At 25.2% G+C, this 17,898-nt stretch overlaps 1 protein-coding gene across 6 annotated transcripts in view; it reads left to right on the top strand.

Moving 5' to 3' along the window:
* LOC127277714 (uncharacterized) overlaps positions 1 to 17,898 on the top strand; it is a 217,568-nt gene that overhangs the window by 112,141 nt on the left and 87,529 nt on the right. For all 6 annotated transcript variants that reach the window (XM_051299022.1, XM_051299024.1, XM_051299021.1 and 3 more), the window contains one exon: positions 7,482 to 7,525. In XM_051299022.1, the coding sequence (XP_051154979.1) occupies positions 7,482 to 7,525 (44 nt within the window). The remainder of the gene's footprint in view (positions 1 to 7,481; positions 7,526 to 17,898) is intronic.

Consider the following 17,898-nt stretch of genomic DNA (forward strand, 5'->3'; position numbering starts at 1 on the left):
GAAACACAAAAATTATTTATACTAAAAGACCAATAATAAATTTTAATACACAATATTTATTTAAAAGTGCCTTTATCTATTAATTATTTTTATCTATTAAAATTTATATTTCGCATAAAAATTATGAAATTAATTTATAACCAATAAATTTTTTTTTCTCTAATTATTATCAGTAAAAAACGTTAATTTTTTTTTTGTTTGCGGAAATTGTATTAAAGTTGTACTTTGCAAAGAAAAAAAAAAATTTCTAACAAGAGTAGAAAAAAGTTAAGGATAAAGTTGCATGAAAGAAAAGAAGGATAAAAAAAAGTTGAGTGAGGTGAAGACGAGGGGGAGGGGTGGGGTTTAATAGGTGATAGTGTGGAAAAAGTTTATAGAACGAGCGTGATGGTACAAAAAAAAGGCTCTAAATTTGTTCGAATTAATTGAAAACTTGATGGCAATTAAATATATAGAAAGTTCCAAGAATTTTTGTATTTGTTGAAATTCTGCGATGAAAAAAAAAGTAATTAAATAATAGAATTAAAAATTATATGTGAATTTTTAGAAAATTAACAGAAACGTAAATATATTTCCAAAAGTTATAGATTTAGACAAATTTTTGTTATAATTATTTAAAATTTTTAAATAACAATGACATTTCATTTCTAATTTTTTGAATTTGATTTTAACAATTTAAAATATTTTCCTTTGTTTTTTTTATGCAGATTATTTTCAATCTTATTTTTTATTTTTTGTTTTATTCATCAGGAAAAGAAATTTTAATTCATGATTATTTCAATTTTATTTACCTATTAATTTTATTTTTCAAGATTATTTTATTTCCTATTTTATTATATTGTGCACCTCTTTTAATTACGACTTTTACGAAAAAAGTGTATTTACACTGATCGTTTCTTCCATTGGTTCGAGGAGCAAGTCAAGCGTGGCCTTGAGTGAGAGAGGGGGCTATGAGAGTGAGTGAGAGACAACTGGAATGTTTCTCTCACTCTCATTGCCCCCACTCTGACTCAAGGTCACGCTTGAGATTTACTCCTTCAACGATTAAATACGCACTATTTTCAGACATTAATAAAAGCAATTTTTAAAAAATAGTTTCCATTTTAAAATTTTGTAGTTTTTACAAAAAATTTCTACAAAACTTAACACGAAAATAATTTATGAAATTATATCTCTAAATTTCAAATCAGAATTTCCATGAAATATTTAAGAAATTTTCAATTGGAATTTCTATATATACACGTAGAATTTCTAAATATATAACTTTTTTTTATATATCAGTCGTAGTATATTTTTTGGTATAAAAATATAATTTTCGATATAAAAATATAATGTTTGTTATCAAAATATAATATTCGGTCTAAAAACAATTTTTAATCGTTATATTAAAATTAACTTAATTTCAACTCTGTTCCAGTATAATTTTTGACTGGAAACTAATTGTTTTTAAAAAGGGCGATAAATGAAATTTTAACGATAGGTTATAAAATTTTTTATTCAGCACAAGGGTGTCATCTTGAGATTTTATCATCCCGCTTCGTTTCACCTACCTTAGATGTGAGCTGCAATTCGAGGTAGTTATTAAACATGTACCCAATGAACGCAGTCATGTGCATACTTGAAAGAGAATGTTGAACCACTAACATACACACACACATATATACAGAGATACATTTATATATGCATGTAGTACAGAGACTATACAAGAACACAGTATTACTATGAACATACTCAACCGCAATGATCTCATGTCCATACAAGGTTTCACTATATATATATATATATATAGGAGTCACACTTATACAAAACACATACTCAGTGGAAATGCATGTGCAAAGTGGACGAAGGGAGAGGGTCGAAGATTATTAGGCGAACGTGAGATTAGGTTGGACGCCGCATGGATTTACAGGCGTTGCCGGCATAATTACGCACACACTACTATGAGGTTATTATTATACGTATATTATCCGCGGTCATATAGATATATATATATACATTCTCACATAACCACATCAACTGTCGCCAGACATTTCCGCAGTTTTCATTTTCCTAATTATTTTAACAAAAATATTAAAAAAAAGGAATTTTTTTATTAACGTGTTTTTTTAATGTAAAATCGATATTTGAAAATACTTGGTTCAAATTGAGTATGTATGTACGTAGCTGGAACTATTTTACTATGGTTCTTTTTTTTTATTGACTTTTGCGGCGGGAAAACTATTTCCGAATTTATTTTTTCCTGTACTAAAACAAACTTTACTACTCAAAATCTGTTTTAGAAAAATTCACGAAATTGGAAATAGTTAGTGTTTTTTTAGGTTATGAAACTTGTGAGTTGATAGGGTGTATCAAGTGCCAACCGTGTAACACAAAACTATAAAAATAATGGCGCTAAATTTAAGAATTATTGAAATAAATTGACTGACTACGGAAAACACGAAGTAGTAAATAAAGAGCAATTCATTTTTACCTTTTTCGTCTGCTAAACACAAAACGTTCGTGCAGATCTACGTGGTCTTTTTTAAAAATTTTAAATTTACATGTCCGCCATTTGTAATAATTATCTCTCATCTGAGTTGCAACAGTTTCTCCGCAAGAGCGCTAGTATCGTTATAACTAACATAAGCACGACTTGGAACAGAAAAGAAAAATCGTCTACAAAATTTTTCGACAATGTTATTTATAAAAGAAAATTAAAATCTTGAACTACAATTTTACTTTTTTTTAAAATGCAAATGTTAAAAATAAAACATAGGTCAGAATTATTTTGAACAATGTGAAATTTTCTATTATAACTCAATTTGAATGCCAAACTTATAATTAGACGCAAAAAAAGGGGCTATGTACAAACACAATAATCGTGTTCAAATTAAAAAAGAGTCAATTAGAGATTAATTATTTAATTATAGACAATTGTAAATTCAAATTTTAAAGAATTATATAATTAATGTCAATATTTGTCGTTTAATATCGTTAATATTTTTAATTATAAGCCCAAGAGATAAAATTTTGCATTATGAGTTTCTCTTTGTTAAAATTCAGAAGTATAATAATATAGTGGTCGATAGCAAAATGGTTACTATAGCTACATTGAAGAATGATACATCTATATATAAAATATATTATCAAGGGACAACTTATATTCACATCTCGTCCTCTGGGCTTAATAACTTACATTTCGATCAAAATTTAACACTTGTTTTCCACTGAGTAAGCTTTTCTGTTAACAACGTTCACTGCAATTTATACAAATTTGTATATATATATATATGACACTTTCAGAAAATTCTACCACTCAACGGGTACAATCATAAATCATAAAAAATATAAATAACTACCTACGAAAATACACAAAAATTTACATAATAATATTTTTAAATTCCTTGTTTCATAATAATATTGAAAAGAATTCCATATTCTTGTATAAATTTTTTTACATAATCCTTCATAAATTTCATAAACATTGTTAATGATTTCAATATTAATAATAATTATTATTATTACAACTATTTTTATTGTCATTATTATTATCTTTTTATTATCATGAATATGATTTACTATTAGGATTAAATTTTATGATTACAATTATGATTTATGATTATCAATACTATCACGATTTATGATATTAAGATTTTATGATTCTAAATGTATACGGTTTTACAAAAAAATGATCCCTTTCATAGCAAAGTGTTAAATTAAGGAAATTATAAAATAATTAAAAAATATAACATACATTTTATGATTTATTTGGTTTATTTTTTATTATTTACTGTTTTATGATTTATTACTTGGTTTATTTGTAATTTTTTATTTGTGATTTTATGATTTTTATGATTTTTATGATTTTTATGATTTTTATGATTTTATGATTTTATGATTTTATGATTTTATGATTTTATGATTTTATGATTTTATGATTTTATGATTTTATGATTTTATGATTTTATGATTTTATGATTTTATGATTTTATGATTTTATGATTTTATGATTTTATGATTTTATGATTTTATGATTTTATATCAATCGTTAAACAATGTTTGTCAAATTAATTGTAAAGGCTAACGTATAAAAAATGTTATACTGAAAGAAAGTTCAATATTTTTTTGTGAAAAAAGAAAAAGAAATTTGTTTTTTTTTTATTCTCGTAATCAGTTGTGATATCAATTAATATGCTTACCAATATAATGTTAGAAAATTGAGAAATTGCCTAGAAACAGAAATATAAAGAGCTCGATGTCAATATATAATTCCTTGATATCCTATTATTATTATTATCCTCATACATTATCACACATAAAAACACGATACATTCACAATGTCATATCATTAAAAATGAAAACTTCATCGATTTGATGTAAAAACAGCGAATAATTAAGGCTTATAAATTAGAATTTAGAATCAGCGAAATTATATTATATATAAAATATATAAATATAGTGGCGTGTATTAAACGTTAGAACATTGTTATAAGGCCTATAATAACATAGTTAAAATGGCAAAAAAATATCATTACCAACTATAAGACTTAAATTACCCAATGTTACGTTATTATATATACGTAATGCTTGTCAGAAATATACTCGCGAAGCGACGCTATTGATAGATATTATATATATATATATATATGTATATTTATATATATACATATATATGTCTTTACATATATATGTTTACTAAGTTGTATTCTTCCCTAAAGTCGAGAGCGTCTCGGGACAAGAAGCGACAGAGAACCAAACAAATATTTATCTATTCAGAGATTGCTATCACAAATAAATCTGATTTATTTAAACAATTTTTTTTTTAATATTTACAAAAAACTATAAAATAATCTTAAAAATAAAAAATGTAAAAAATATTAAAATACAAAATGACAAAGAAAATTTATAATCTTGTGAAAATTAATAAAGAAAAAATTGATTTTGAAATTAAATTATTAATTTTCTAAATTTTGTAAATTTCTAAACTTAGTTTTATAATTTGAAATTTAAAAAAATTTGTGAAATAAGAATTTTATAATTGATACAGAAGCAATTTTAAAACATGAGTGTTACATCATTAAGAATTAATTACAGAGTAGAATATACTATATGCATAGAAAGGGAAAAAAAAGTATGAATATTGTGAAGTGGCTCTTTCTTCTCAAACGAGACGCAACCCGACCGACGATGTTATATAAATATATCCTGCGATGTACTACAATGACGACAAAGTCGTTCGTTTTGTATTGTCTCAGCTTAATGGGATTGAAGAGGCGAATATGTAGGTGGGGGGGAGGGCGAATGAGGGGAGGGGCAAAAAAAAACCCCATTAAAAATATAAAGATAGATGTCCAAAAAATGAAATGAAAAAAAAAAATGGTACGCTCGAATCTATCTCTAAAACCAATATTACACTTGTTACGCTATCAATAAGTTTATATTAATTATTATTACGTCTATTGATATAACAGATTTACAAGTATTATACGTGATATATTTATACAAGCTGTTATATACTATACATTATATATATCTTTCTCTCTATCTCTCTATCTCTCTCTAATTCCATTTCTGCGTTGATATTGCGAACGACTTCATTTTCATATACAAAAAAAAAACAAAAATTTATTATTATATAGAAGAATGAAACTCAGAAGAATTAAAAAAAAGCAAAATACAACGAAAATTAAAATCTAAATAAAAATATATCTTATAAAAAGGAAAGAAATAAAAACAAAGTAGAAATGGAAAAATAAATGTTGGAAAAGAATGAAGAGTGATATAAGAAAAAAGAAAATGAGAGAATAAAGATGAAAAAGAATGTTGAGGAATGTATATATACATAAAGGAGAGAGAAAAAAAAATCAGTAGATTGAGTCTGGGTATGGTCAGACTTTCTTTATAGGCTCGTGAGAATGAAGAGAATTCTTTTGCTGATTAACAGTGGAGGGAGTTCAATAGCCATTGTCTTTGAACGTTGATTGATGAAGAAAATGTGGATTGGCACATTTTTTCTTCACGGTAACAAAAAAGGAAAGGTTAAACTTGGCAAGGAAAAAGTTGTTGAATCATTCTTGGCACGGTTATTCATCTAAAATCACGTGGCTCTCTCTCTCTCTATCACTTTAATGGAAAATATTTTTGCTAAAAAAAATGAGAAAGTAATAGGAATTTTAAAAAATAAGCGACACATAAATGAGGAAAAAGTGAAGAAAGAAAGAAAAAAAAGAAACAGTGAAGAAAGTAACAACGAAGAAATAAAAAGGAGTCAAGAAAGAAAGAAACAGTAAAGAAAAAACGGTGAAGAAAAGAAAAGCAGCGAAGAAAGAAAGAAATATCGTTGAAATAAAAGAAACAATGAAGAAAAACGGTGAAGAAAAGGAAAAAAACAGTGAAGAAAGAAAGAGTCGTCATTGAAAAGAAAGAAACAATGAAGAAAAGGAAAAAAACAGTGAAGAAAGAAAAAAAAATTCTTGATAAGAAAGAAGCAATGAAGAAAGAAAGAAACGTCATCGAAAAGAAAGGAACAATGAAGAAAAAACGGTGAAGAAAAGAAAAAAAAACAGTGAAGAAAGAAACATCCTTAAAAAAAACAGTAAAGAAAAGAGAGAAGCAATGAAGAATGGTAAAAAAAAATGAAGAAAGCAGTGAAGAAAGAAAAAAGTAGAGGAAAAAGAAAAAAGTGGTGAAGAAAAGAGAGAAACAGTGAAGAAATAAGAAAACATTGAAGAAAAGGAAAAAATGAAGAAGATTGAAAAAAAGGAAAAAACAAAAAAGAATATAGAGAACACATCTGCAGCAATACATACGCACGAGAAAATGTAATCTGTTCTACTTGTAAGTCCAGAGAAAAAAGGGTAAATCGCCCGCGTCTGCATGAGAAAGAAATGTGAAAAATAAAACTCGTAGATATATATAAAGTCTTCCTTTCTTTTTTTTGTCTTATTTCTTTTCTCTCTCTCTCTCTCTCTCTCTCTCTCTCTCTCTCTCTCTCTCTCTCTCTCTCTCTCTCTTTCTCTCTCAGCTTTGTGACTTTCCATGACAAGCGAGCGATTTTCCCCATTTTTATGGACCTTTCCAAACTCAATGTACATAAAACTATAAAGAAAAAAAGAATTAAAGATGCGTGTGCGAATAATAGAAATCTGTCAGAGGCAAAGCATTATGCAAATATACACACGACCACGAAAGCTTGTATAACAAAAAAAAAATTTATTAAAATTGTCGTCTTTGCATGATGAGAAAAATGATAATTACTTTAATAGAAATTGTTTAATTAAAAATAAAATTAAAATTAATTTAATTTTAAAAAAACAAATCCATATTAAAATTTAAGCTTTCGTGGACGTGAAAATTTTTTATCAAAAAAAAAAAATGTATCTTATTTTTAAGTTATATATATATATGTCGTTCGCAAAAAAAACCGAAAAAGACGCATTTTCCTCTTTTTTCGGAATTGTTATCTATCTTGTTTTCAATAAACTTATTTTTTTGTTTGTTAGAATGGCAGTGGTCCTGGAGGCGAATCTGGTGGAAGAGCAAATGGGTAAGTTGTAAATTTAAATTATTTTTATTATACATTTTTAAGAATTTTTACTGACGATACTTAAAAAAAACAGTAAATAAAAAATAACTAAATTAGGTGAAATTTTACTATATATTTAGAATTAATATTATGCACGGAAAAATAGAATCTCATTTTAAGAGTAAAATTCTTATTACACTTTTTTTAAGTCTTTTTAAGATATCCTCTTAAAAACAAGAATATCTTTGAAAAACGGTAAGTTTTTCGTATTTCGAAAAAAAAGGTCGAACAAACTAATGCAGTGCTTTCTTTTTTAATTCAGAGTTTTAAGTTAGTATTGAGCGAAATTTCAATAGAAATACTTTTGAAAAATTATTTTTCTAATATAGTACAAAAAGGAGAATTCTAAACAATTCCAGAAAATAATGATGTCCTCTCATATTGAGAGGAAATATTTTTGAAATCCTATAATAGAAGAAAAAGTTGCAATAAAATAAAATATAAAGTTATAAAGTTAATGAAAGATTTCCATGAAATTAAGAATCTTTTAATATTGAGAATAATCATTTTTTTCAATGTAAACAAGTTTCTATAAAGATTTTTTTTCGTTTGGCAATATATCTCTGAAAAAGGGGATTTTCAAGAACCACTTTTTCTGTAACTTGCGAAATAGTCTGCTTGAAGAGAAAAGTGTTGCAAATAAGAAAGAAAAAAAAAAAAAAGAAAAAAACTATCACCAGTGACGGATGTGTCGACGATCCACAAGAAAAATTGTCTCCAAGAGAGTATATAGTGACACACTTCTTTTAGAAAATTGAGATTCACATCGATTTCAGAAAAATTGTGATATATTTATTCCCTGGAATGAATTTAGCAAAGGAGAAAATATATCTCGAATAGCGGGTCAGTAAACTCAAGCGGTATTAATGATTTATTCTCGACTTTGAACGACAGGCAACTAATTCGTTTAATGGAAATTATAATTTAACGAGTATACTAAAATTAAAGTTGTCCATAAGAACCCTCTTTGCATCAGAAGTTTCATTGCAAGCCAATTAATAATTAATTAATTACACTCTGAATAACATGTAACTTGCATCGTAAAATCATAGATATTTATGATATTAGTAGATTTCTTTGATTTTTATCTAAAAATTTTATTTTCAATAAAAATTACATAAATATTCCTATTAAATTGAGAAATTTATTTTTTTTGTTTTTCTTTTTTTTTGAAATGACAATACTACCATTATAAATTACATTATAATGAAGAAATTTTTTCTTTTATACAATGTTCGTTATATATATATATATATATATTCCTCTCAAATTGAGATTATTTTCTTGTATCTAAATTTAAAATCTTTATTTACTTAATATAAAATAGAATCAAGTAATCAAAAGATGGTTTATAAAACTGTTTTTTCTCGTACAAAAATCTTCTCATTCAAAGAGGAATATTTCGAAATATAACCGAATAATCATCGGAATGGAAAATTTAAGAATCACTCAATTAAAAACAAAACTCATTATTTTTATCTAAATAAAAAAAATATATTCTCACTTTAAAAAAAATTATTTTAAAGAAATTTAAAAGTAAAATGTTTCTTTTCGTTTGAGAATATTTTTCTTTCTCGAAATGCACTTGGTAATAATATATGATTTAGTTGTTATTACATCACGATTGTTTTTATTTCAAGCAAAAGTAGAAATTTAATGAAAGGGAATTTTATATATATATATATGTAAAGAAGAGTGACGGAGATGATAAAAGAATCCAATTCTATATACTTTTTCTCCTCAAACTCTATCGTAAAAGCTGAACCTGTAATCCCTGGGACATATTCGTGTAAAAGGTTTTTGTTTGAAATGAATAAACTTTTCGAGAACGATTTCTGTGAAAAAAAGAAAAAATGATTATTTTTAAATGTCAGGTGGTGAAGAATTTTTTTTTTTTGTACAAGAGTCGAATGAGCCCCTTTTAATTGTTCTAGAAAAAAAAGTGTCTGGTTGAATAAAAAGATAAAATCCCTAATGATCCGACAATTTAGAAAAAAAAATTTAGTTACCACATATATATTTTTTTTAGAAGAAAATGTATTTTATTTTACTTGTTACTGAAAAAACAATTATTCGATATATTTTCGTCTGACTGAATTCTGTTTTAACTACTGAAGCTAAAAGTAAAAAAATTAAAATCTTTTTGTCTGACTAAAAACTTACTTTTTCTACTGATAACAAAATTGCACTATTTTTTAGGTATTTCTTGTCTGATTTAAACTTTCTACTAATATCAAAATTACACCGATTTAATAGTCTCTAATTTTCAAAATTATATAAAATTTAGAACGTCATTTCAAAAAACCAAAAACTTTATTATTTATTTGTTTCAAAAATCAAAATCTTTTTTATTGAATTTCCAAAAAAATTAATAAATCGTATACAATAAAAAATTTAATATTTTTGCATAATAATTTGTAAAAATGTCTTGTTAAAAATTTTGAATAATTCATCTTTAAAATCTTTTAACGAAAGCATAAAACGATATAGTCGACAGAATTTTAAAATTCTATTGTAACCCGCACATGAAAAATGAATCTTGTCTTCGATTTATTGTTCTTTTTCTAAAACTTTATAAAACCACCTTTTCAAAGTCAACATCTATTCAAGGTTTAACATATATATATATATATATATATATTAGAATCTTTCTGTTAACTTTTTTTTTAGATTTACCTTTTTACAAGTGCTCACAATTCTAAAAATATTTTTCATAAATATTTTAAAAAATACTGTTAAATATAAAAAACAATTATTATACACGGAGAGAAATCTGCTGCGATTTTTGCTTGGATGAGTAAATTACTTTAATTACATGGCACGACACTTGCATTTTTAGCATAAATTCAAGTATTTATTGTAAAAATAGTTTCTAAGCAAAAAACACAAGTCACGGGTGTTAATTTTGCATGAATTTCACATAAAAACTGCAAAGGGGACATGCCATAAAACTATTAGATCCTCTCTTATAAAATTTGCAAGAATGCCATCTGATTTTCAGGTGGAATTTATACAACACAATCTTACCTCCGTATACACACAGCATTTCACACACACAATCATTGTATGCTGGTGATTCCGAGGAACGGAACGCACAATGCGCACGCTCGTGTTTTACTATGCGTTTTTAACCGCGAAATTTAAAATAATTTTATTTAAAATTTTTTTAAAAATATTTGTTGCCAATAAGTGGTTGTTTATTAAAAAGTAAAATAGAAAAATAATAAATAAAATCGAATTATTTATAATGCATACATTATAAATAATTCGACTTTATTCTCGATTTATTTATTAAATAAAATAAAATTTAATTTATCCATAGATAATTTTCTGAATATATATAATATTTTATTAATATTTAATTAATTTGATATATTAATTAATTAAATTAAAATTATTAATTAATGTAATAAATATGTAAATATATAATATTAATACTATATTGGTGATTATATTTTAATATTTAATATAAAAATAATACTTATACCCATAATATAATAACAAATATATAAATACAATGAATAAATATAATTATAAATTTATACAAATGTAATTAATATTAAATTTTTTAATTGTTTTTTATTTTTAATAGATTCTGTTTTTAAAAGAACAAATAACATTTTAGCTAATAAATATTTAAAAATTTCAGTATTTAAAATTTTCTATTTTACTGTTTAATAAACAATCACTTATTAGCAACAAATATTTTAAAAAAATTTTTAAATAAAATTATTTTAAATTTCGCGGTTAAAAACGCATAGTAAAACACGAGCGTGCGTATTGTGCGTTCCGTTCCTCGGAATCACCAGCATACAATGATTGTGTGTGTGAAATGCTGTGTGTATACGGAGGTAAGATTGTGTTGTATAAATTCCACCTGAAAATCAGATGGCATTCTTGCAAATTTTATAAGAGAGGATCTAATAGTTTTATGGCATGTCCCCTTTGCAGTTTTTATGTGAAATTCATACAAAATTAACACCCGTGACTTGTGTTTTTTGTTTGATACACTCCATTACATTAAATACATGAATTCATATTTAAATTATTCCAGTCTTAAGCTAAAATTGTATCAAAAAATGACTTATGAAATTAATAAAGACTGCACAAGCAAAAATCGCAGCAGATTTCTCTCCGTGTAGAAAAAAATTTTCTTACTTACAAGAATATTGAAACAAAGTTTTTAAAAAAATATACTAGTTTTTTTATTTACTTTTTTTTTATTTTCATTTTTTTTTGCTTCTATTTAATAATTATATATATATGAATTCAATTTATTTTTATTATTGCTGACAGTCATAAAAATATACTAGTAATTTTATTTTTGAAAACTTCTTTCAATCAATCATTTGCTTTCTCTATATCAAATGTAACGTATATGTTATAACACATAAAAGTAAAATTGACTTTAAAGTTTAAAACTTTCCTGGCACGAGAGAATTTAATTGAACGCGTAACAAATTTCCTCCTCGCGTGCAGTAACACCTTTTTTCTTATAAGTCATCTCTCATTATGTGCGATCAACAAAAATATTTTTTTTGATCGACCTGGAAAAATAGTTTATTATTATTTTAGACTATCAAATGCGAAAGATATTTTATTAAAATTTAAAAAAAAAATTTATTTCATTTACGATTCTTAAATTGAATATATTTTTACTTATAAATGAAAAAAAAATTTATTTAATTCAAATAAACATTTACTTAAACCAAATAAATATTTATTTTAATAAAATAAATATTTAATTAAAGCAAATAATTTTTACATTAATTTGAACCAATATTTGTATTAATTGTATTTGAACCAACAATTTCTGTATTTGAAACAAATACTATTTAATTGATTCAAATAATAGGCTTAGAATTTCACAAATGAATCACCTTAATATTTTCCAAAAAGTAATCAATTTTCAATATTAAGTAGCTTTGTTTATATCTATTATAATCAAAATAAGTTTCTGAAAATATTGAAATAAAAATAATTTTTTTGATAAATTTTGACAACTGCATCTCGAGAAATTTTTTTTCTTTATTTAAGACGCTCAAAAGACAATTGAAATATTTATAACTTTAAGTTTAAGAAACAATACTTTTTTTTGTTCTAATATTTATTTATTAACATGTTCACGGGCAGAAACTATTTTCAGAAACTTATTTTGATCACAGTAAGAGTAAAAAAAAACAATTAAAAACGTACGTTTGATAAATTCTGACATAATAATTAAATAAATTTATTTATTTGACAATCAAGTAATGGATTGTAACGAAAGTTTGAAAATTATCGTGTAATTATTTTGTTTTAACGGAGGTCAATAATTACGTTACCGACGAATTGAAAATCGAAGTAGTACTCATTCATGACACGCGCGCTGTATGTACGGTCCCCAACGAAGTCTCGCGCATGCGTTCCACCGAACCGATCGTCTTTAAGAGTCGCGCACCCGGCGAGAATCGGCACTTCTCGAAGCGGTGTTACCGCAGCAGGATATCATGAAGTGATCTTACCTCAAAAGTAGTATTACTACAAACCCAAATGGATGTAAAGGTAGTTTTACAAACATACTGAAATGGTATTTCAATAGTCAAAAATTTTAATTATAAAATTATTATAAATTTTTTGAAAAATTATAAATTAATAAATATTAAAAATAAAATAATATTAAGAATTGAATTTGTAATGAAAGTTTAAAAATTATCGATCGAATATCGTGTAAATTATCTAAAGTCGATAATTTACATTACCGACGGATCGAATACGCCATGTAGTACACGTTCGCGACCACGTGAGTCCCGAGACTTTCGGAAGTGGGGAAGGCGAGCGAGCGCACAAGCCAATCACGGATCACTGGCTCCGGCATAAAAGCAGAGCGCGCGGCCCGAGTTCGTCACTTCTTCTCTCGTTGCAAAAGCGATCTCACCGCTATTTTGAAAGTGGTCTATACCACGTAGTATTTTTTTTGAATGCGGTTTTCACCGCAGATTAGATTTTTGACACAATGGTTTCACCATTAGTTAACGTACTTTTCGAAAACGGTTTTACCGTATTTAACGTGTAAAATTCTTTTAACAGTGGTTTCACCACTATCGCAGATCCTTCCTTTTGAATGGTTATTAACCATAATTAATGAAGTCATTTTTGAAAGCGGTTTTACCGCTATTAAAATCGTTATCTCTTTTTTGGTGGTCATTACCACGCGTAAAGTCCGAAAATAGTTTGGCTTAAAGATGCGACGTTCTCTGGCGCGGACTAATCGGTAGTTTTCGAGAAACTACGCCGTCGTACTTCGTTTATTTCATTTGTAAATCGCGTTCATAATTATTACGTTATTTTCCGCATTAATCGTTTGTAAATAGTAAATTTCTTGTTTTGTTAATAAATACGTTAAATCTGTTATTTGTAATGTTAAATTTATTAAAAACGAACCCTGGCACGACGAGCTATAAAAATATTCTAATAACAATCATTACAAATTTAAATTTAGAGAAATATAATTTCTGAAATAATAGAGAGAGAGAGAAGATAATTAATTACATAATGAAAATGTAAACAGAAAAAATAATTGAAAGAGAAGGAAAATATAAATTCAAATAAAAAGAATTATTAATTAAACTTAAATTTAAAGAATTTATAATAGAATAAAGAATATATATAGTATTATTAAATCAATAAATTATAATTTTATATTTTTTAAATATTTAAAAAATAAAAATTATTTTATTGATAAAATTAAAAAATAGAATGATGAAATTATTTTTTTTATTAAAGTAAAAATTATTTAAAAATTAATGGTAAAAGTTAAATAAACCTAAGATGATTATTTTTTTGTGAAATTAAAAATTTTGAGAAAATAAACTTCATTAAATGGAAAATGACAATAGTATGGTTCTCGGCGATCGTTAGAAACGAAATTAGAAAGAGAAGAATCACTCTGTTCTTAGTAATATAATTTGAATGTAATGGGCTACTAAAAATAAGACGCCGCGAAAAATCTAACTAGAGGGAGAAATTGGCGGTAAGAAAGACATGGGAGAAGCGCCCCGCGAAAAATAGTAAGGGAAAATCGCTGATTCTCGCTCAATCAATTTAAAGTTTCTTACTCACACACTCGAACATTTTGAATTTTACAAAACCCTAGAAAATTCAAATTCTTCAAAACAATAAAAATCAATACACGATTATTTAAATAAAATAAATTTTTTTTCACCTCCATACAAAAAGTTAAAAATAATTTTTACCATATAAAATATTATTAAACAGATACTCGTAAATTTTATTCTCCATATTTTCTTCATTACTACGTATATAATAATAAATAATGCAAGAAATAAGATTATAAAAGCTAATCATAAATTCCAACTATGCGGTGTATATGTTTTTGTCTTTGGAAAATATGTTCTTTGTGTTTCATGTAATCGTGTAGCTAAATTAGCTGGTTGCTCGTATCTAGGACAGCAAAGCGTTTACTGCAAAACTCATTGTTTTTTGTTATATATATATATATATATTTTTTTTTGTTGACTATATGAAAACAAGTTCCCTATTTAAAATGTACGTATGTACCCGTGGAAAGTAAAAGAAAATATGAATGGGAAATTTAACAAAAATAAAGTAACCAAGAAAAATATACAAATATTATCCCACAGGAAATATTTAAGCTTCTTATAGTTATTTACAATGATAAATCTTGGCACATTCAACATGAAAAAGAATGTGCCAAAACTTGAAGAAAATCTTATTTTGAAAGTTATACATATATGTAATATATATATGAAATGAGTTTGAAATTGAATTGTAGAGTTCGATTAGATTTCATCTTGTTGAAATTGATTTTCAGTATATATAAAGTAATTCAAAAATATTTTTACTCTATTTGATAAAAATTTTATTTTATCTTTTCAAATATATATATATATTTTTTTTTTATCATTACTTTTTTATTTTCTAATATTTTTTTTTATATTTTATTTCACATAAAATATATATTTTCTTTCAAATATATAAAGAAGACTGTTTATTTTTCAATTTAGAGAAATAAATTTCTTAAATTGACAAAAAAAAAATTTCTTTTTTGGAAATAACTTTCTTGAATTGTCAATATAGATGAAATTCGAGTTTTTATCTCCAATTTCTCTCTCAATTTGTTGGTCAATATTGGAGAGTTCTTTGAACAATAGAGGGATTCTGAAAAACATGAAAATTCACGAAGGGGAACAAGTTACTGAGTAATAAAAACTGAAAATAGTATTCATGTACTTTATATACTGCATTCGAGACTAAATAGCTTTTTTCTTTTTTTGAAAGTTTTATACAACAGTGAACAAACATTCAATTATATGGAAATGTAGAAAAAAATTCTATAATACAAACAACCAAGTATTTTTTCATACATTAACATTTTTTTAATTCTTCTTCTTCATCAAGTGAATATTAGAGACGTAATAAATTAAAATAGTGTAAAAAATTAAGTTAACATTCAATGTTATTAAAAGCGTGTAATTATTTCATAATTTTTTTTATATTTAAAAACTCTCTTCCTTTCTCTGAGAGAAGAGTAAAAGCAAAGGAAGGAAAGCGTTGAATGATGAAAATTTTAAATCACGTAAAATATCATCGTTCATACAGTTTAGTAATAAAAAATTTTCATTTTCCAACAGCTATTAAATAATTAAAAAAAATTTTTAAAGTAAAATATATTTATGTATTTTCTAAAAAATACAAGATTTTTAATTAAATATTTTTTAATTTAAATATTATATTCTTTTTGTATTGTATTTTCTTATTATATTTTTTTTATATTTTCAGTTATAAAATTTTTTTTAAGTGATTTAATATGCTATTTTTCTATTTATATGGAGATTATAAATCCTTTTCATTTGAGAGGATTTTACTGAACATTAGGAAAAATTACCAAAACGTGCTTTTACTACTAATAGTAAACGAATATAAAAAAATCCACGAATATTAATTTGTCCCTTCTGACTAAAAACTGACTTTTACTACTGATTGAAAAAGTAGATTAATTTAATGTTCTGCCTTACTGAAACCTACTTTTACTACTAATTAAAAAATTTTTTTTTTAACATTCTGACAAAAATGATTTTTTTACTACTAATAGCAAAAAAATTTTTTTTACATTTTTCATCAGCATCAAATTGACTTCAATGGCTGTGTAATAATATTAGAATTTGAAATTTCGCATCACTGAAACAACATTTTACTACTGACTGAAACTATATTGATTAATTCGTAATACTTCCGTCTGGCTAAACTTGCTTGTACTACTGTTGTCGCAATTACAACAATTCGGAAAACTTGCGTCTGACCATAACTGGCTATTACCATTGTGACCTAAATAACCAACAATAGGAAAATTGTGTCATATTCAAGGAGTTTCATGCATGAAATCTTACAATAATAATAGATATAACGTTACAATAATATAATATTTAAACATAATTTAAATTTGTTCCTCTCAAATCCTCTCAATATTAAACGAAGACTCTTAATAAAAGAGAAAGCTAAATTTCTTTTTCCATTTTTTTAAAAATTACATTACATTTTCTACATCAATATTGATTAATTCGATTAATCTTATATTAAGAGGACATATTATCAAAGGCTATCAAGAAAAGAAAGATTTTTCTTCTTAAAATAAGATTTAGCACTCTTTTCTGTCTATTATTATTATTATTTATTTACTATTTATTTATTATTAAATATATAATTTTTTAAATATATTTCTCATTAGTTACCTAGAGGAAATGTATCTAAAACGGCCACCTTAAGGGGTTATGACACACTCTAGAGGCCGAAAAAATAGGTGTTTTTTTTTGAATTTTTTTTAAAGAAACTATGAAGCCAATCAAAATTATGATCTGAGGACTTTATTGTACATTTAATGAAGTGTAAAAAAAATAATTATTATTAAATTTCATGGTGTTTTGCGGCGCTGCAGCCGATTTCCGTAAACTCGTTCTTGGCGCGAAGAGTCGCACCAACCGTTCCTGTAAATTTTGAAATGTCATAATTATCAAAATTGTTTCTTATTCCTTATTACAGTAGCTAAAGAAAAGTGTAGGATTTTTTGGATACATTGATTTTTGTCCGAATGGCGTACTTCTAAAATTTAGCTATAAAAATTGGTTAAAAAAATTGGTCTGTAAATTGTTAATAACAAATTCAAATGAAATTTAACTTTAATAACGTTCTGAAAGTAGTTAGTTACTTTCGTTCCTTTCTGAAATAAATTTTACTTATGTTAATAATTTTTACTTCTGAAAGTGTCAGTCTTCTTGACTTCAGACAGTTGAAACAATTTTTAATATCAATTACAG

Source organism: Leptopilina boulardi, unplaced genomic scaffold (genome assembly GCF_019393585.1).
Source record: "Leptopilina boulardi isolate dan_hultmark-lab unplaced genomic scaffold, ZJU_Lbou_2.1 LbouV2_177, whole genome shotgun sequence".
Lineage (NCBI taxonomy): Eukaryota > Metazoa > Arthropoda > Insecta > Hymenoptera > Figitidae > Leptopilina > Leptopilina boulardi.